Source organism: Nesoenas mayeri (assembly GCF_963082525.1).
Source record: "Nesoenas mayeri genome assembly, chromosome: 1".
Taxonomy (NCBI): Eukaryota; Metazoa; Chordata; class Aves; order Columbiformes; family Columbidae; genus Nesoenas; species Nesoenas mayeri.
The window spans coordinates 87,720,119-87,741,093 of record NC_137541.1 but is presented as its reverse complement, the minus strand read 5'-3'; the positions used below and the strand labels follow the sequence as shown (position 1 = coordinate 87,741,093).

The window sequence follows — 20,975 nt, the reverse complement described above, 5'->3', positions numbered from 1 at the left end:
TGCATATAACAAAATACAGGAGAGCCTGCCTGCACATACATGCCTGCCTGATCTCCCAAGAAATCACATGCTTTTTTCTTCTGCTTTTTATCAAGTCTCTTTTTCTTTCTTTGGTTTGACAGTATAATTAAAAAAAAAGAAAAAAAGTATCCAGTATACCCCCAGTATACCCTACTTGTTCTGTATCCAGCTCTGGGGTTCCCAGTACAAGACAGACACGGATCTGTTAGAGCACGTCTAGAGGAGGCCACAAATATAGTCAGAGGGCTGGGACAGCTCTGCTGTGAAGAAAGGCTGAGAGAGTTGGGGTTGTTCAGTCTGGAGCAGAGAAGGCTCCAGGAAAACTTTATAGTGGCCTTTCAATATATAAACGGCACTTTTAAGAAAGATGGAGACTTTTTACCACAGCCTGTAGTGACAGGAAAAGACACAGTAGTTTTAAAACTGAAAGAGGATAGATTTAGACTGGATATAAGGAAGAAATTTGTTCTGACGAAGGTGGTGAGATACTGGAACAGAGGTTACCCAGAGAAGATGTGGATGCCTCATCCTTGGCAGTGTTCAAAGTCAGGTTGGATGGGACTTTGAGCAACCTGTCCTAGTGAAAGATGTCCGTGCTCATTGCAGAGGGTCAGACTAGATGATCTTTTAAAGGTCCTTTCCAACTCAAACCGTTCTATGAGTCTATGATTCTACATTGATAATATATTTTAATAATGTACATTGAAGAAAAGTCGCAGGCCCAAAGCTTAAAAAAAACCCCCAAGAATCTCAAAAGCAACAACAGATTGGGACCTCATTCCTACATAAGAGCTGAGACAAACACAGCACACTTAGATCTGATAATATAACACCTAGCCAGACACCAGATGGTCACAATTAGCCAGGAAAAACTTATTGCACAGAGGATTTAAACAAAGGCCTCCCAGACGGCAGACCTATTACCCCTGCAACCAGATAAACCTCTATGTTTTTTCAACTTGAGAAGACTGAAACAGAATGCACAAGCAGATTTTCCACTGTGCCAAGTTTCACAGGCATATCTTGATTTTCTTCTATTCAAAAGGCATTCTGACACAGAAAAATGGAGAAAGATGGTGGTTTTCCCCAAAATGGGAGAACTGTCTGTTAGAGAAACACTTCTGTCTCTCTACATCAACAGAAAGGTGCAGTGTGGCAAGACAACCAAGACATTCAGCCAGAGGGACATGAAAACACATCTTCCTCAAACTTCAGCTTTGCATGCTCATCACTTGAAGAAGTCCAGCAGAAATTCTCACATGTAAAAGGTTGAGCTGTGAAAAGGCAGGCAGGCCTGTGACTCAACACTGGACAGGACAAGCCTACTACATTTTGAGCCAAGTTGTCAGTTGCTATAAACAGTAGGGGTTTGTTTGGTTTTGGTTATAAGGGACATATATTTCACTATTCCCCCATCCACTGCAGTGAGTAAGTACAGTCCCTTACTGAAAAGGGGGAACAGTAATATCCACTATCTTAATATGAAAAGTTCAAAATTTTACTATCAACTGAAACCAGCATCATTAAAACCATGATCACGGTTGACACTCCTCTGAGTAATACCAGTAATGCAACAGCTAAAATACAGCCTCAAGACCACAGTCATGCCAATAGACATGTTGAATATTTTTTAAAAACCAACATGTTTCTAATAAGAGCATGAAACAGGACAATTTAATCGAAATTAATAGCCAGCTGTATTTAGAAGTTATGGTCAATATCTACCACTATGACTCATAATCAGATAAAATCCTATTAAGTAAAATTACCCTCTCCATACAAAGGGCAAAAGCACATAAACCATCCTGACTATCAAATTCTCTAAATGTGGCCACTAAAAAATCATTGAACTTCCACAGCTGATGCTGAGTCTTGGATACTTTCTTTTATGGTTGTCATTATAGCATCTTTAACAGCACTAAGTGATAGGAGTCAAAACAAAATAAGAAAGCTTTTATAACTCTCACCAAACACCAGTAACTCTTGTTGCAGACCTAGGTAGAATTTATATATATTAAAAGGGGAAATCAGAATTAATTCCAAACAGCCTGCTCATTGTATTGGATCTATTTATCAATACCTCAAACAGGACATGCAAAAGTGTGGAAATTAGTAAGAAAACCTTTTAAACGAGTATCTAGCAACAGTCTTACAGAAGAAGAGGCTTGAAGGAAGGGAAATGGGGATTGGAATACCAAGAAAGTGTTGGAAGGGAATATGAGCAAGTAAATGATAGGCTGATGAACAGAGGAGGGATACCTACCGGTAGGTAGAGACTTCCTTAGAAACATAAGCCCTGGTGCATGTTCACAGCCTGATAAAGCTAAACATCCAGCAGCTGGGATCAGGCTTGCCTAATTTAGCAGTGGCTAAGAAGTGTCTCTTCACTTGTCTGAACGCAGTAAGAAACTAAGAAAGGCCAACCCTGAGCTAAGGAATACATTCCCTTCTTGAGAACAGAAAAGACCAGGTTGGAAATCACATCTCAAACAAATCTGTTACCAACTCCAAGGCGTTCCCAAAAGCAGGTGTCTCTCTCTTGGGGTCAACTACTGAGAAGCCTCAAGTTCCCCTGCTTGTCTTAACCACACTGACAACTTGCAGAGAAACCAGCCAGCTTGGCAAATGAAGTAGTCTCTCAGGTACTAGAAGCAGTCCTACTTTTCAAACTATTTTGAAAGAAACACAGTCAGAACACTTTTTTTTTTAGGAGTTCTTATTTTGAAAAATCAATATAATACACATGAACACTTGACAAGAATCATCTTCTACCACAAATCATGAAGCATTTAAAGTCCATTGGACAGACAGATACCATAAAAATATTTTTAAAAACAAAAGAGCCAGCCCAGTGGCCAAAATTCAGGAAAGAAAGAGGGTAAAACTTTTCTTAAAAAGGAAACAAATGTGTTGATAAACTCTTTAAGCAAAGGAGCTTGTTATGATTCCACCAAGTAGTCAGAAGGAACTGAAAGGAAAAGGAACACTCTGCTTTACAAATGCAGGCACATCACGTGTTTCAGCAGCATTTGGCTCCACCTGTCTGCATATTTGGCCAACAAAAGTCCTTGTTAAGGGGCTTGTGCACAGGTGTGCTATTGACCTATACAAACAATCCAGCTACCAATGTGTCATCTTTGCACTTTCTCTGAGGTTTTTCATATTTACAGTAGATGACTCCAAGGAGCATGCTGCAGTTTGAGTAAGCTATCCAGAGACAGGACCAATGATCCTAGCTGAAAGGATGATGTGGGACTGCTCTACTCAATGCTTGATGACTTCAGTGATCACATAGTACTTAATGTGATCTGAGTTCCAAGCAACAGAAATACAGATTTCTGAAAAGGAAGCATCCTTCAACATGACGCTGAGGTCACCTGCACTATGGCAGGAAATACCATGACTATTCCTAATCCTTCCAGCTTCGCTACTCCAGCTGCTCCTCAGCACAAGCTGAAAAGCACATGCAGCCCAGGCTGCTCTCCGTGAATTTTTTTTGCTACAGAAGTAAAAACATAAGCATTTTTCCTTGCTTATGTCTGACAGCAATAGAAAGCTTCTGTTCTGGAGGCTTCCAAAAGAAAACTAGGAGGTTAATAATGACGACGTAGATGAAATTAAGAAGTGGCCTCAAGTTAATATCTGGATTGATCATTCAGTGATTTTTATGCCTTCTTTTGTTAAAACAAAAGTGTAAACTAACAGGACTTGAATTTCACCACTAACACAAGTGATATCTGCTACAAAGCTCTCTTCCTGAAGATGTGCCACAGCAAACAATTTAAAAGGCTGACTTGTAACACTGGAGAAGAGGATCACTCTCTGAGGGTAAAATCCTTACTGAGCTCTGAGGAAACTGATGGAAGACCTAAGTCTGACAGATTCCGGAGGCAGGGAAAGGTACACTGCCGCAAACACAAGGTCAGCTCTTCAGTTGCTACAAAGGAAAGAGAGAGTAAAAATTATGCGCTTCCCCTTTCCTTTGGGCCTCCTGTAACAGATCACAGGGATCGGTGCAGCAGAAAGGACTGCTTGCAGCTGATCCCTCTGCAGACAGGGGGCTTGGAGACTGTGGACAATGAAGAAGGTAAAGCAGTAGTACTTGAAAAACAAACTAGCAATATACACTGGATTTCTGGTTTGTGACCAAGCTCTTTTTCCATACAGAAGACACTCCTAAAAGAGGAAATTCACAGATCCCAGGATGATGCCAAAGACCTAAAGAGCCAATAAATATTGGGTTTTCTCCTGGTCATTTTTAGGGCTGCAGGCTTAAAATCCCTGAGAACTTCTTGATACATACGTGGTGCTCCCCTAAACAACAGGGGAACATACATAGGAACACTTGAAAGTATATCAAACCTTAAGGCATGAAATATGGCTGGAAGCATCATGTTTTAAGTAGCAGGCTACAGAAGGGCCATGAAAAACAAAGGATAAGAACAAATCAAAGACACAAGCAACAGATCAAAAGACAGGTAGCTGCTAAGACATGAGAAGAGCTATGTCTCAATCTGTAGGTTGGGTCAAGCTCCAGTGTTGTTAAAGTATGTGAAGTAAGAGGTCACAGCAATGTTACTGTTAGAACAAAAGTCCATGAGTGCAAGTCTTTGGGTATCTGCACTCTTTCAATCTAAGCATGTCCTTGCATAAGTGCTCAGAACTACAAGTCTCCGATCTTTTTTAATAGAAGTTTAAAGAGTGGGACAAAATTGGCTTGTTATTTCTCAGTTTGTCACTGAGAAAATGGTAACAAGATTGCGTAGCACTTTTGTGAAGCAAGCCTACAGCCTTGCAGAACAAGTGACAAAACTACTGATTCCACTTTCAGAGTCACAAAATATCAAAACAAGTTATTATTGTCAGCGAGAGAAGTGAGTGACTTGACATTTCAGGCTGATGTTTACTTGAGTGGATATCTTTTGGAAACATTGATAAAAGAAGCATTTCAAAGCTCTAAAGAGTCTTAAATTGGCCAAAACCTGCACAGGAACGTGATTTAAGGATTCCATACTCTAAAAACGTCATTACTTCAGACACCTTATTGCTGTAAAATTAGTTCGAATATGACTGAGAAACCAAGATTCTAGAAAATTCTTCATATGCAACATTTGCTATAACACATTGAATTTCAGACATCTCCCAGTCTCCTTACCTCTTGTCCTGAAAGGTAGTATGCTGCTAGAAGACCACCAATAAAGCGAATATTTACCTCGAAAACAGACACTTCGGAATTCTAGAACAGAAAAAAGGAAAAAAAAAAAAAAGTAAATAAATTAACAAACACCCTAATTAAAGAAGAAAACAAAAGAAAAATCATCAAGGCAGAGACAAATCCATGTCCCAAACTAATTCACATGCAAGGACTTATACTGTTTCAGCATCTAAGTCCATACTGAAATTCCTGTGCACTTCCTCACAACACCAAGTGATAATTCTAGTCACAGCTTCAACTGATTTTAAAAATCAAATTAGTTTTTCTCCTGCTCTCTAACCATGTTATTAACACAAACTGCAATTAAAGTTGTTTGGGGATGGTGGGAAAGAAGGCAAGGACTATACAACATTTCCATAATTCGGCATTTTTTCCTCTTACATTTAAGTATAACAACAAATCTTCTGAGTTTACAGGATAAAGTAGAATAATAATTAGAGAATTGCTGTAATGTGCTTTCTTAGCCTGAATTACCAATGCACGATCCCAAATTCAGAGTTCTATTTTAACATAGTCTCTGCCCGGAAATAGCCTTTATGTATTTAATGTTATAACAACAAGTATGGTAAGACCACTGAGAAACTCAAGAGAATAAACCATTTTACTGCCCCTCTTCCACATCAACATCCTTTGGCTAAATTCACCAGTATCTTTTGACTCATTTAACCCACTGAAAAATTAAGATAAACTAGATAGTTTTAACATTTTTCTGCCTCCCTCTGTGCCCCGTTCGCTCCTTTACGTGTATACACCCCATCTGCCTCCCCCGTAAACTTCATTCAACCCATTAGACACACAAATGCAGTTTTTTTAAAAGATTTGGAGAGAAAAGAGACTTTTCTGGATTAAAAAAATGTACACCACAATGTACACTGTACAACTTGACTCACCAATTAGCATACAGTTGAAATGACATTTGTAGGTATGTCTTTCCTTTCATGCTATTTTTTTGGCACCTGTGGTTGTAGTATGCATTTTGCTTGTATCCAAAATAAATGAATTTTGCACATATTACTTATTTCAAAAAGATTATATGAATACTTTAAAAGCTCCCTCAAATAGCACTGATGATTGAAAGTCTAAAGTTTTAAATACTCCCAAATATAAATGATAGAAGAAAAATACCAGTATTGCAGCATATAGTTCCACTTCATACCTATTAAAGTAATTAATCACACAAGCAATGGTACAGTCTAGAGTGAAAGCAATTATTTCTATTTCCTAGTGCAAGAATCCAAGAGGAAGAAACTTATTTATTTATAAACTTCAATCCATAAGGAAATTACTCAAGCATGGTGTATATCTAAAACAGTTCATTAAACTTCACAAATGTTTTTTGATACATAGGAAGCTGTTGTTGAACCCCAACAGGTCATATAAATTTCTTCCACCCAAATCCTAGATGTTTGCCAGACAATCAACATATAAAATAACAGGAGAAAAGCCAAATGATCACTTCCAAAATGTAGGATAGAATATAAAAAAATTAAGCATCTACTCAATTCTGACTGTACACTTACATTCATTTCATGTGTTACTGAAAGAAAAATTCTTTTTGGAACCATAGAGCAAGGCCAAGAACTGAAACACAAACTCTGTCACGGTCCCAGAATTAGTAATGAGAACACCAATCTAATAAGGATAAAACAGAAACATTTCTTCCATTCAGTGCTTCCAAACTCTGCACGCACAAAGAATGTCAGATGCTGTATGACCAACTGGGAAATTTTTGGTTTAGACTCAGAACCTGTAGGCAATCTAGAACAATTCAAGTGGCATTCTTCATGTTAAAACATCTTAAAGACATGGAAGAAGAGATTGTATTGTTAAGTAATTTATAATCTGTGGTTTGGATGGAAATAGTCTTTCACAGCTCAGTTATTTCCAACTACTATCAGTTTGTAAAGCCTTAACTTTCTGTCTTCATTCCTGAGACCCTGTTGTTTCTCACTGACTACTTTCCATTTTTTCCATTACACAAATTATAATTTGTACTTTGAAAATACAATATATAGGTGTACCTTTACTTACAATTAAAGTGTGAAAGGGTTGGGTAAGTTTCTTTTCAAAATAGTTGCAAACAGTGAACTTCACTAAAGCTTACATCTGATACTTTGAATCATAACTTTTTAAAGTTTCTGTCAAAAGACCTCTTCTGTCTCCCCCCAGTAGGAACACTGTGAAAAGGACTAAAGAAATATTAGAGTAAGCTCTACTCACCACGCTGAAATCAAGATTTTTGTCAATCCACTCTTGTCCTTCTCTGAATTCATCGTGAAGCCCCATGATATAAAGAGTATCCAATGCATCTACTATGGTAGCACCCATTTGTGAGTTTCCTACATGCAAGAAAGAGTTTCTATTACAAGTGATCGTTTCATTACTTTTCTTGATTATTTAATTATTTTTCTTAAACATCACAAGTATGATAACCCAAGCAGTAGCAAAGTTACTACAAAGATGACATCACAAGGAACAATCAAAATGAGCAAGGAATCAGAAGCTACATAACATAGTCACACTTCTCTTTCAAAGCATCAGTCCTCTGGCACAGTTTGGCTTCTGGGGAGAAAAGACAACTAAAGACAGAAAAAAAACAAAAACAACCCCAACCAACCAACCCCGCCTCCCCCATCTCCCCCCCAAAAAAAGAAAAAAAAAAAAACCTACAAAACAAAAAAACACCTTCTCATCTGCTTTCCTAAGCTGAACAGAAGCAACTGCACTTTGACACAAAAAAGGAGAGAAAGATATTCAGCCTCAAAAAGCTATTAGGAATTCTACGACAGAAGTGTTTTTAAAAAGAGTATATGCAAGATAAAGCAATCAGTACTTGAAGTCATGCCTTGCATTTCCCAACATTTACTACTGAAACGTTCAAAGTTTGGAATTACAGAAGCTACCCGGTGACTGAAAGCAGGGGCCAATGAGCAGGGATGTCCTGGCTCGGCTTGAATGGAATAGCCGCAGCCCCAAGATGTTCTCCAAGGGTTCAGGCCGCTGCCCACAGGGACCCACACTGAGACACTACTGGATTCCTCAACTGTCACCATTTAAAGTGGAGCACTTGAAGCCAAACAAAAATCAATGGTGCTTTACCCTAAAATGCCGTTCACTTGAAACAGCAGCAATTTAGAGTTGATTGATGAGTGACTCATCAGTTTGTACAAGGGAGGCAGGATGAAGAGGCGGTGAGCCATTGCTCTTGTTAGCCTTCACCTCCTTAGGCCAGCCCAACCTAAGCTGTTGCCCTTAGTAGTCTTTGTTTCTAGAGGAAAGCAAAAACTATGATGGGTTTATTTATTTTCATGAAGTGTATGGAACTTCCTGTGCCCTAAGAAAGTAGCTGAATTTCACTGTTCCTACCACTATTCTACAAAACAGTGCAACAACTATATAATTAGCAACTTAATGATAGGAGTCTCCTAACAAGTTATACCAATTTTGTGTTTAGCTTTGGTTTTTATTTAATGTGCTTTTCATCCATAATGAAATCTCTACACCATAGTGTCCCTGCTTGGTTGTTTCCATTCATTCATTTCTGATTTTAACGTGTTTAGAAATATTATTTTCCCCCCCTCAAGCATAACAATAACTCAATGAAGCCACTAACCCCGTTGTATTGCTTTTACACACCTAAATGACTAACTGTTACATGCAAGCTTAACTCCATCTTCAGGGATTTCTTTCCCTGAATAAGAAAAAGTGAACACAACAATCTCTATGACAAAGTAATCACCAACTAATTTCTTCGAAAATAGCTGTGCAGCTGTTTTAATTAATTTAAACTAGATATGGATAGTCTAAAGTCTGTGGTGTTTGTTACGAATATTCAAGTACAGATTGAGACATACATTTTTTTGCAAGATTAATTAAAAGACACCTCCTTTGACAAACTGGCCGCTGTGCTGGTTTGACTGAAAATGAGTTAATTTTCTTCATGCAGTTACAAACCTTTCTTTTCACAGATAGCACAGTCATTTTTTTAATTGATTTTGACAACAAAGAGATAACACCCCAGCACAGAGTTAATGTTTTTAATTGCTCTGGTCTGAGAGCCAAGGACATTCTGAGCACTCTGCCCACAGCTGTGAGGCAGCCAGGAATTTGGGGCATAGATGGGGCAGACCTTGACTGACATCCAGACTGATCAATAAGAGTATGCCATCCCACTAGCATCAGGTTCTCACATGTTGTCTTTTCTTTGTGGTTGGTGGTGTGTGTTTGTTTTCGGAGCCAGGGGAGTTCTGTTTGGGACTTTCTTTACTTTGGCCTTTTGCCATCCTGCCATTTTGCAGAGGCCTCTGGGCCTTTCCAGCTTTTTATCTTTTTCCTCTCTCCAGGATCAGCTGTTGGAACCAGGTGCTGTTTCTTCGGACTGAGTTCATGAAGAATTGCCTTGAGTATCTTTTATTTCTATTTTATATTTATATATATATATATACACATATATATACACATACACACACACACACACACACTAGTAGCATATTAGCATTTTGTTATTTTATTAAACTGTGTTCATCTCAATCCAAGTTTCTCCCTTCCCTTTAAATTCTCTCCCCTATTTGGGGGGTTTGGGAGGGGAGTGACTGAGCAGCGATTGTGGCTGTATTGCTAGCTTGGGTTAAAAACCATGACAGCAACCAGGCAGACTGATAACTCCCTGGAAATGAATTCACTGTGGTGCTTAAGTACAGAAAGGTTTAATGACTCCAGCAAACGACAATTCCATTGCTTGTGCTGAAGGAGAGGTGTTTTTTGAGCAGAGCTACAGCATGCACTTCACACCTTTTCATAAGCATGTGACAGTTATCTAATTTATCACTTCAAAAATATGCAAATCAGACCATGACAGAAGGACTAACTTCAGTATTAGCTGACAAGGTATTTTTGACATAAATTTGGAATGTGTTATACTGCTATGGCACTCAAAGTAATTTATATTCCTTTATTTAAACCGCTTCGATAGAATTTTCAAATACACATGGTGTTTGAACAAATAGAGATGCACAGCCCTGGGAAACCTTGAAAGCTCCTCTTGTAATAGTTTCAAAAAATAAAAACCTTCTAAGTTAAAAATCATGATAACCACATCAGCAAGCTCTCACATTCTACAATTGCCATAGGGTGAAGAGAATACATTACATGAGGATGGATTGCTGTGTTGTCATTCCCACCCATCCCAGAAAAAAAGTTCAGACACCACTGTATGGTAATCTACAATTTTCTAGTTCTCAGAAGTACATTCAAGTGTTCACAAAGGGGGACAGCAATATGTTTGTCACAAGGCCATCTGCTTTCCAGCCCTCCAGAAAATATCTTTGAAAACACAAATTTAAACAACCTTTTTCATGCACCAAAACATGAAAGAAGGGCCATGAAAATGCAAAAGCCCATGATTATTTTTGCCATCTCATGAATCCAATAGATGGATCCAGACAGAGACTGAGAGCAGAAAGTCCCAAATTGCTGGAACAGAGCTCTCTCCATAATTGACCAAAAGTGTCCATGGATTCCTAGTGCATCCCACAGTGATTGAACAATACAACTTCACCAAACACAGACAAATTTGCTTTTATCCTCGCAGTGTTAAAAGTGAGCTCTCAACCACACATACAGCAATCTCACCTAAGCCAACAGACCCCCACAGGGACTGACTGACAACCCATTTCACATAAGATTCTCCAGTGTTGTTTGCAGTCACAGAAATAAACACAGCCTGACAAAGCAAAACAGCATTGCTCAATGTTTTTTTGCCCCTAATAGTCAATTAAAGGCACAGGTTCATATCCTAAGCTTTTGTCTGGGCCACATTTCAATAGCTTGTTCAAGCTCTCCCTCTTGCTGCCTTTTTGCCCCTTTCTCTCATCTTTTATATCTATCTTTCCTAGATCCACAAATATCCAACAAACATTACTGAGCAAAGACACTTCAGCTCACACATGCCTCTCCCCTGAGCAGTGATGGATGCCTGTTTCTGACATGCAGATCAGTATGGTTATAGTTTCTAGACTATGTGAGAACTCAACTATTTCTTACTATGGTCTCCTAAGGATAGCATTTATATCCCAACCTGTAATAAATTAATCTTTTTTCTTCTTTTTCATTAGCAAGTAGGCTATTTCAACTGAATATGGTTTATTTTTCCTTTTTCTTCTTAAACATATGCTAACTAACCCTAACTGCACACCAGCACTTCTTCCTTGAGGAGGATTCAAAAGAACAATCTTTTTAAACCTTCTTGGCTGAACACATTTCCAAAAGGTCAAGAGATGACAAGTCAATATGTTGTAACAGATTGTCTACCCGGTCTTCTTACTTTAGTGTCAATCAGGCAGCACAAAGCAAGCTAATTCCTTCCTCCTGGACACTGAGGGGGAAGAATGCAAAATGCAGAGTCCACACCCAGAAGTCTTGTGCCTACAAGAATAAAGGGCAGAACTGCACATAAGGCAACACAGAGCACAATACAGTTAACACCATTTGTGGACTACACTAGTTTGGTTTAGAGAGTAAAATTAATTAATTTCTCTCAGATTCCTTCTTGGAGGTCTATGTGGAAAGGATGTAATTCTTAATCTGTTTCTCAATAACAGCTTCTGCTGAATTCTTCTGTATTTGCTGAGGTCCAAAACCTGACCAGGACAGGCAGTGATATTGTCAGAGCTGCCTTCTTCCATCTTGAAATGTACTGCACTACCAGGAAGGCATCAGCTGAAATCCAAAGCAAGTATTCAAAGATCACTGGCCTGCATTAGAGTCACACGTGGTGCTATTGGCAAAACAGACAACAGAGAGGCAGCTGTACTTCCCCCTCCTAATGTCAATACATTCAGTCTAAAGTCACAAAGAGAAAGCAGTTTCCACTAATAACAGAATATGGTATTTTTTCTTTTCATAACCATGCTAAGGTTCATAAATTTTGCCTTAAATGACAAGAGGATCATCTTCTAGGACTCCAGAAGGTGCCATTTGAAAAGTAATAAAGTAACTCTAGGTAATCAGATAATGTTTTATAGGAGTATACACTGCTTACTGCCACCTCAACCAGTCTGATCTATTATTGCTCCATATACAGAGAGAACAGATGTCTCATTGTGGTAAAAAAAGGCCACAAAACAGTCAAATTATAATAGAAAATAATACTACTTCTAGTTGAAGGCACTCCTCCTGGTGTCTGCCTCTGCTCAATACAAAGGCTCAGTTGGTCATGTTGCATAAGATAATAACTGATTCCAAAAGGGCTTAGATTCACAAATGTCAGATTAGGAAGTTTCCTCTCCATATAATTATAGTTCTAGTTGACTGAGCTCCAAATTTAATGAAGTTTGCCTCATGAATGCAACGTTCATTCTTCTAAATAAAACAGAACATCCATCATGAAGTAATGAAGGAATTTAGCAGTGAAATAGCTGAACTATTAACAAAATCATGCACACTCTCAATAAGCATGAGCATTATGCCAAAGGACTGCAAAATAGCAATTCAGATTTATATTTATGTAGACTTCAGTTTCCTGAGATTAGACAAATAATTCCTTCAGCTCATAGTACATAAATCTATAGTCTGAAATATCTAGCAAGTCATACGACTAAGTGTAAACAGCAGGGCCATTAAAAGAAAAATGATCTTCCTATCTAAAATTCTTTCAGTATGTCAAAGCTCTAGATGAAAAACTGGTTTATTTATACCATTTTAAAGTCTTGCAAGAGACTATCAAAGCATGGAGAGACAGATCATTGTCAAGTGTTTCACGACAAAAGGAATATGAAGAAAATAAATAGCCCATTTTGATTATACCATAAGGATAAGTACAGAGATTTAGAGAGTCTGGTACTGGCTACAGGGTTGCTTAGTGTATTTATTATGTGGAAGAAATAGAGACTATGAGCAGTGAGGTACAAGAGAAAAATATGCAAACTAGCAAAGATCAATTACAGTCAAAGACGACTATGAAAATATGAGACAGACACTTATGTAAACAAGAAGATGAGAAATTAAACTCTATACCAGCAAATTTAAGTCATGCACTCAGAGTTGAAAAGTAATCATCAAATAGGTGCTTCATAGAAACTCTGATTATTTGACATGTTATCCATACCTACTCCTTTTTTCAACAGGTATATACCACACACAAGTCTCGGTACTTCTGAAAAACACTTCAACAGGGGCTTTCATTAGCCCAGGTTGAGGGCTGAGCAGGTGCACTGGGTCTGGCTGGGAAAGAGTTAATGTTCTTCACAGCAGCCTATATGGTGCTGCAGGCTGGATTTGTGACTGAAACAATGTTGATAATGCAGGAGAGTTTTGGCTACTGCTGAGCAGTGCTTGCACAGCATTAAGGCTTTCTTTTATTTTTTCTTCTCCGTTCTGCCACAGTGAAGAAGCCAGGAGTGGACAAGAGGCTGGGGGGAGTGAGAAGAGGCATGGGACACATGGACATGACACACAGCCATGACAGCTGACCCAAACTGACCAAAGGGACACTCCATACCATATGACATCACACTGAGTGATAAACGCTGGGCGGGGGGGGCTTTAGTCTGGCAGGTGGCCATTCCCCAGGGACTAGCTGGGCTTCAGCCTGCCTTTGCATTACTTTCCCCCAGCTCCCACTCCTTTCCTTTACTTATTAAACTGTCTTCATCTCAAGCCACAGGGTTTCTGACTTTTGCTCTTCCTAGTCTCTCTCCCTGATCCTCCAAGTGGGAAGGTGAAGTGATCAAGCAGCTGCCTAGTGCTGAGCTGCTGGATGGGGTCAACAGCAGGAGATCACAATCCAGAAAACGCAAAGATGGGATTTGTATGGTCAGCAGATTTCAAATAACTATAGCTACGGATAGTTATATTTTCAATTCCCTTTTCACTTTCTCTCTGTGTGTACTCTAACACTACTGTGTTACTAGTGTGTTAGTGTCTTAGAACACACTTGGTATCTATCCAAAGGCCAGTTAGAGTAGCAACAAACCTGAAGAAAATGCAAATCAAATTAGTCTCTCATTATTAAAATGCACATGAAGCCAGCCAGAGAAGGGCTGCTACAAAGGAAACCAGCCTAAGTGGAAAAATTACTATGAGGCCACTCTGCCTTCAAGGCAAGTCAGATACAAAAGGCCCTAATAGGTAGATGTAACCATTCTTGCCCTTCTACCTTACACAGTGACTAAGAAGGAAATATTTTATTATCAAGCAGAAGAGATAGCAGATCAAAGACACAGAAGTGGGATGCTCATCAATTCCTTCACCATCAAGGTAGGGTTTTAATATTTTCTAAACCAGTGAAACACAAAAAAGGATGAATCTAATAGAGTCTTACTCTTGTTTACAAGGACAGCCTGCAGATAACACAGCACACCAGCTGTGCTTTGATGAAAGCTAAAGGAATCGGCAAGATTGCTTGAGAAAAAACAAGCAGTTGGATACAGTAAAAGCATTTGGGGTGTTATTGAAGACAACTGCCTCTATATCATACAAAAGCAAATATCTCCACATCACAGCATCCCTGCTGTGGAAATAAGTTATGCTACAACCCAGAAAGCCAGCTTCTCTTCATAAGCATTAGAAACCTGGAATCCATGGTTAGTTATGTGTAGAGATTAGAGACCTAGATGTAAGGAAATTGCTTTCACTCTCAAAACAGCAGAACTCAGAACCCATGGCAAGATCCTACTGATGGACAGAACAGTAAAATACAAACAGACCGCATGTGCAAGAAATAGAATTGGTCTTATAGCCACCCATATCCAGTTCTTGTTTTTTCCAGGGCCCCAGACAGACATCATTTACCAGAAACAGAACACCTTTGATTACTGGTGTGTATAATGGGGGATGAGGGGAGGATCAGTTTGCAAAATGAACCTAAGAGGACTGAAGTCTCAAGGGATAATTTAACTTAATACCCACGCTAAATTTGCACTCTGGCAGGTGACTTGAGCTTCAGAGCAGTCCAGCACTACTGCCAGAGTAACACAGCAACTGGGGTGCACCCAAGCATAGAGCAGAACCTCCCGATTCCACTGCAGTGGTTCCAGAAATGAAAGAGGAGATGTAAAGCCTCATCAAGGAAGTATACCTGGATTACTTTGAACCAGAACGATTAGTTATTTTTCACATAGGCGAGTGTTTTAATCCCTAGCAAGAGAGCAAAAATTTTTCCTTGATAAACTCAGCCTGACATTAAATACAGAGTTATTACAGTCTTTAAAAAACAAATATTCTTGTTATTGATATTCCTGCCTGACCAGCTTCAGAATGGCTGAAAAACGCATATTGGCCAAGACTGTACTGATCTAGGAGAACTATAGCAATTGCTACTCAAAAATATACAAAGAATTAAAGTTTTCAGACCATAGCAACAGGCTTTCTTAATGTGATAGACAATTAAAGACCTGGTAAAGAAACATATAACATGAAAATTAAAAGCACACAGTTATCAACTCAGTTTTCTGTATCTCTAATGAGGCTCTGGCAATAAAGCTGCCACTACTAAAGCATACCACTTGTAAAATATCTTAATGACTCATGAGGAACAAGATAATGTTTAAGAAAATGAATTAAACTTTTGAACAGAGTTTAATTCCACTGTGAAAACAAGTGCCTCAAAATTAGTCAATGAAACCATATATTTCGTACAAAACTGCAACATATGATTTTAACTCAGCCATAAAATGCAATGAATAAGCCTTTAAGTATCCATGAAGAAACCAATTGCCTTTAACATTTTAGACTAATTAAAAAAGCAGAACAAAAAACTAAGCATATTGACTGCTTAGTTCTGTTTCACTGCTGATAAGAGGCAGCATGAGAAGTATTTTGTATCAGACAGTAAAGTATTTTAGCATATCAATAACATTAAATAATCAATTGTAATCCTTCACTTAATTTCATAAATGAGGAAGTAACAGGACTGAAGCATTTCAGTGCATGCTAGTCTTTGTTCTTTGAATCTGTTTAAAAGTGAACCTGCAGGTAAATGTTTTCATTAACAAACTACTGTTTAAATAACTATGTCCTTAAGACACAAATTTAAAAACTTTGTCTAAGAATTTTTAATACAGTAAACCTTCCTCTTCCCTACTTTTCATTTGATTGCTTCACTTTGCTCTGCAACTAAATTCTACACGGCCCTTCAGCTTACCTCAAAATTCATACAAACAAGATCTGAATGCAGTTCCTTTAGTGCAAAGCCTGATGCCCTCAAAACTAAATCTGGAAAGGGCTTAGCATATTAATACCAAACCATTTCAATTTTCTACATTTCTCTCAGTCATCCTGTCCTTCCCCCATCCCTTATTTTGTTTTTAAGCACAAACACAAAACTGACTTACTGTAGATAGGAGGAGTGGACTGTGTGCAGACTATAAGATTTATGCTGGAACTATGACTTGAGTAAGTGGAAGGTTAAGACCTAGTGATAACTGAAAGGCCACAATGTCAAAGAGAAAGGTTAGGATGAGCTTCAAAGTAGGAAAGGAACAATGGAGAGGAGATGGCAACAAATTGAGTAAAAAGGAGAGGATACAAGTATCAAGAAGAAAGGTAAGAATAACAGGTGAGAATTGAATGATGATGACAATCAGCTGCACACATGAAGTAGCCAGCCAAAACTAGCAAAAAATACAGAACTGGAGCAACTCCATTTTGAGAATATAGGAAAACTAAATACAGGCAGTAGTCAGTTAAACCCAGCTGCAAGCAAAGTAAGATTAATATTTGACAGTAAATAAGAAAGCAAGATGTTATCTGGACTCCAGTACAGTTGTGTGACTCGAGTGCTGAAATCTTATACATGAAGCAAGCCAACTACTGATCTTCCAAGACAGTAAAGATACAATTGCTTACAGATAATTGTAAGCTAGACTACTTTGTCAGCTAGGTAGCAGGAGAAGCATCAGAAAAAATGCACCTCTAACAGCCATCATGTCACAGACGCTTTTCCATCTTTAGATAAATGCTTGGGCCACTTCCACATATTTTGGTCCAAACCATATTGTAAATTTTCTTTAAGACAGCTGAAGAGGAGCTGATTTCAGTGTGGTAGCCGTTAAAACTTCATCAGAACACTGCAAAACTAGAGTGAATAATATTAGTGTATTAGGTACAAGCACAGCGCTGCACTCATGGTTGAACTGCTTCTGAATTACAGGTGCCCTGTAAATGGCTTTAGATGACAGCAAAGCATCCTTGCATCTGCCTCCATCTTTGCACACACATCCATATTGCTGTCCTTACCACATTTAGTTTTAGATCTCAGTATGCTCATTTACTTAATATTTTAATATTTACTTAATATTTTAACACAGTCCAAAATAGACTGCATAGTCTTAATTTCATTTCCTTATAACACCAGCTGGTTTTAATTCCAAATGACTGAAAACAAGTTTAAATTCAGGAATAGCATTCCCACAACCTAAATAATTCCCAAATCGAAACTAATGTAAGTCTGTGAAAAATGTAATTATGATTCCTGCTAAAAGAGCACAGCTATTCTACTTGCATAGAAAGTTACAAACAGGACATTACGAAAGTTACAAAAGACATTGCAATTGCTAATAAGACCCCCTCTTAACCAAATAAAGCATGGAACTAAGACAAAGGAAATAATGGCTAAGCTTTGAGCAAACTGTGTGGCTAATTGTAAACCTGGCTTGCTTTAAACCAACTGTAAGACTAATTGTGAAACTAGAAGGTAACAAGGTAAGAAGAAGACACGGAGTAAAAAAAGAGGAACTTCCTCCAGAATGACCAACTGCAAGAAGGCCTCCTGAAGACCACAAAGGAAAGAACAATTAATACCAAAGAAACTAAAATAGGCTGAAACTAACCGAAATCTGGAACTCAAAGACAATTAAAAGGGCCAGTCTGGAGATCTTCGTGTGTGTGTTGATGGAGTGCAGACTCCCTGAGCACCCAGCACTGTTTTGCTTATGCTTTATTGAACACATGATAATAAATGGTATTAAGTGCTGCAGCGCTGTTTTGCTTATGCTTTATTGAACATATGATAATAAATAGTATTAAGTGCTGCTATCCATGATTGGAGTAGCTTGAGTTGTTTATTTGAAGTCCAAAGATTCCCAATGGGAAACATTTTTTTTTTCCTCAGAGCAAACCATCTGGTTTATAAGAAAAAAAGCAGGAGAGGATGCTACTAGAGAGAACAAAAATTCTCAGTTTGAGCCCGAGACCTGAACTCTAATATGACTTAATTTCTTCATTACCATTTGACATAGATGATTACTCCATTATTTTATAAGGCAGGTTACAGAAATAAGGTGTGTTTATTTAATGGGATTAAATCTGTGCATCTTATATATTTAAAGGCAGAATTCTCAATCTTCTGAATAATGCCATAGGATTTAACATCAGTCCAGAAACATGTTAAAAAGCTACTGAGAACAACTGACCTAAATGTGTTGGACGTAAGCTAATACAGACTGGGTGAGAAGGATTCAGTGGGAATGCCGTATTAAGAAGAACAGACAACAGTTGCTCATGGTGAGTTTTCCTGATATGCACAGGCATACTTGTAACAGCTGGATGACATAGCAATAACATTCAAAAATATTCGTAGCCAATCACAGCTGACTTTATCTATGACACCAGTAATCTAAAACAGTTAAGAATCACAGCCAGATTGCCTCCTGCCTGCACACATTTCCAGTTTTCAGAGAACAATAATGTTCTGAATAAACACCCTGTCTATTGCAGTGAAGCAAAATACTGTTTACAAAACACTATTTTCCCAATTAGCAGTATCAGTCAGAGGAAAGCTTTAAATTAGATGAACTGAGGAAAAGTAAGAAATTTCATAAAGAGAAGTTGTAGCATCAATGTTGCAATCTTTTTAAGAAGCGAATTTGCATATGGACAGAGAATACATACAGAAGGTATATAAGAACACCCTTCAAAGGCTCTTAAGAAAACTAACCTGCCACAGGATAAGAGAAAATTTTTCTCACACAGATGAATAATGGTTTAAAAGATAGGAAATGGGATAAGTGTAAACAAGCTGTCACCACTGTGACGGGAAATCACCAGTGAGATCCTATAGAGCTGAATGCCTGTTTATTAAATCATTTGAAAATACTTGTAAGTCATCGCATTTATAAATCATTCAGAATACACATTGTATTAGGATTTTGAAAAGGAACGCTACTGTAAAAAAAACCACCCTACAGTGAGCTTCTAGACTCCATAAGGAGCCTAAAAGATGAAAAATACACTTATTAGGAAAGGAATAGTTAATAAAATGGAAATCAGAACAAAGTCTGTCTTCTTAAAAAAAAAAAAAAAAGGAACTTGAAAATACATAAAGAAATTAGATAATGTAGAGGGTATGAAAAAATGTACACATGAGAAATTACTTAAGAGACCAAGACTCTCCATGAAAGACAAGCACACAACTTAGGGCATAAGCAGTTCTACGGACTCATGAATGCCACGGAAGAGACAAATAATGTGTTGGGTTTTTCAAGTAACAAAACTAGTCGCCTAGGACATTAAGTAGACTTCAAAATTAAACTTTTCTACATAATATAGAATCAAACTATGGAATCCCCCACAATGGGATATGGCAGCTTAAGTTTGCACAGACTCAAAAACAGACTGGATAAAAATCACAGAAAAATAAAAATGATTAAATAAAACTTTCTGCCTCTGCCCACAGAAGTGTTACCACTACATAAACTTCTGGAAACCTGGAGAGAACTCTGAGAAACACTCAGTCAGTACAGGCTTTTACTGCTCTTAGATTTATTCCCTAGGTACCTGCTGTGAGCAATTTTTGGAGGATGAGTAATGATAATGTTTGGTGTTTTGTCTGACCTGAAAGAACTTTTCTTGTGTTATCAGAGCACTGTTCTAATTCCAAATTTGTCCAGCAACTGGAGACTTACGTTTGTTCTTAAAATTTTACATTTCAAAAACCTGTGCTACTGGCCAAAAAAAAAAACCAACATCAAAACATTAAATGTACATGTAATATTCAACATTGTCTCAGTGTAGTCACTCATTACTGATTTTGCAGAAGACACAGCTGCATAGGCCTGTCCCAAGGCCAGTTCCATTTAATTTAAAAATAGAGCAAGAAATACAGACATTGGTTGAAATTTGTATCATGAAACTGCCTCTCTTTACGAGTCAGCATGAATAGATTTTCTTTCCCCTTTCATTTGCCACAGAAAAAGGCAATGATGGGTAGGTTACTTGTGCACGTACAGTTCAAAAACTGCTTAGCACTTCTTTCCTCAAAAGAAGTCAAGAACAAATTTGTTTATGTATTTACACCTCATATTCCTTTTTTGTTTTCATTTATCCTCCATGTGAATTCAGAGGCTGAAAACATGTATAGGAAAAGGATGCTGAGCTGAAGTTATTTCTCCTGCCTGTCTCTTCATTAGGATTTTTATGGCAAGAAGACATCAGACATTTTTAGCCATATTTTCAAAAGGTCATCCCTCAATTTTTACTTTAGGGTGTATCTATTTTCTTCCCAGTAAAAGTGTTTGTCTCCATAATGTTTAAAACTTTGCAGTTTTTTTAGCAGCTAAAAAAACAACCAACAACAAAAAAGGCCCAGGAAACCTGTCGCCCTTGACACTCAATTTCGTGAGCTTAGAATGTAAGTGACAACTAATCAGATAACAGCAGATAAAAGTGTCAGATCAGCTCAGGTAGCCCAATAACTTACCATGACAAATGACAAAAACGTCTAATAAACTAATGAAAATTTTCC

At 38.0% G+C, this 20,975-nt stretch overlaps 1 protein-coding gene across 1 annotated transcript in view; it reads right to left on the bottom strand.

Annotated features, from left to right (window-relative positions):
* Nucleotides 1-20,975, bottom strand: part of MAN1A2 (mannosidase alpha class 1A member 2) — a 145,575-nt gene that overhangs the window by 67,466 nt on the left and 57,134 nt on the right. The window contains exons 4-5 of the mRNA XM_080347010.1: nt 7,457-7,575; nt 5,177-5,257 (exon numbers count right to left, since the gene is read on the bottom strand). Coding sequence (XP_080203136.1) covers nt 5,177-5,257; nt 7,457-7,575 — 200 coding nt within the window. The remainder of the gene's footprint in view (nt 1-5,176; nt 5,258-7,456; nt 7,576-20,975) is intronic.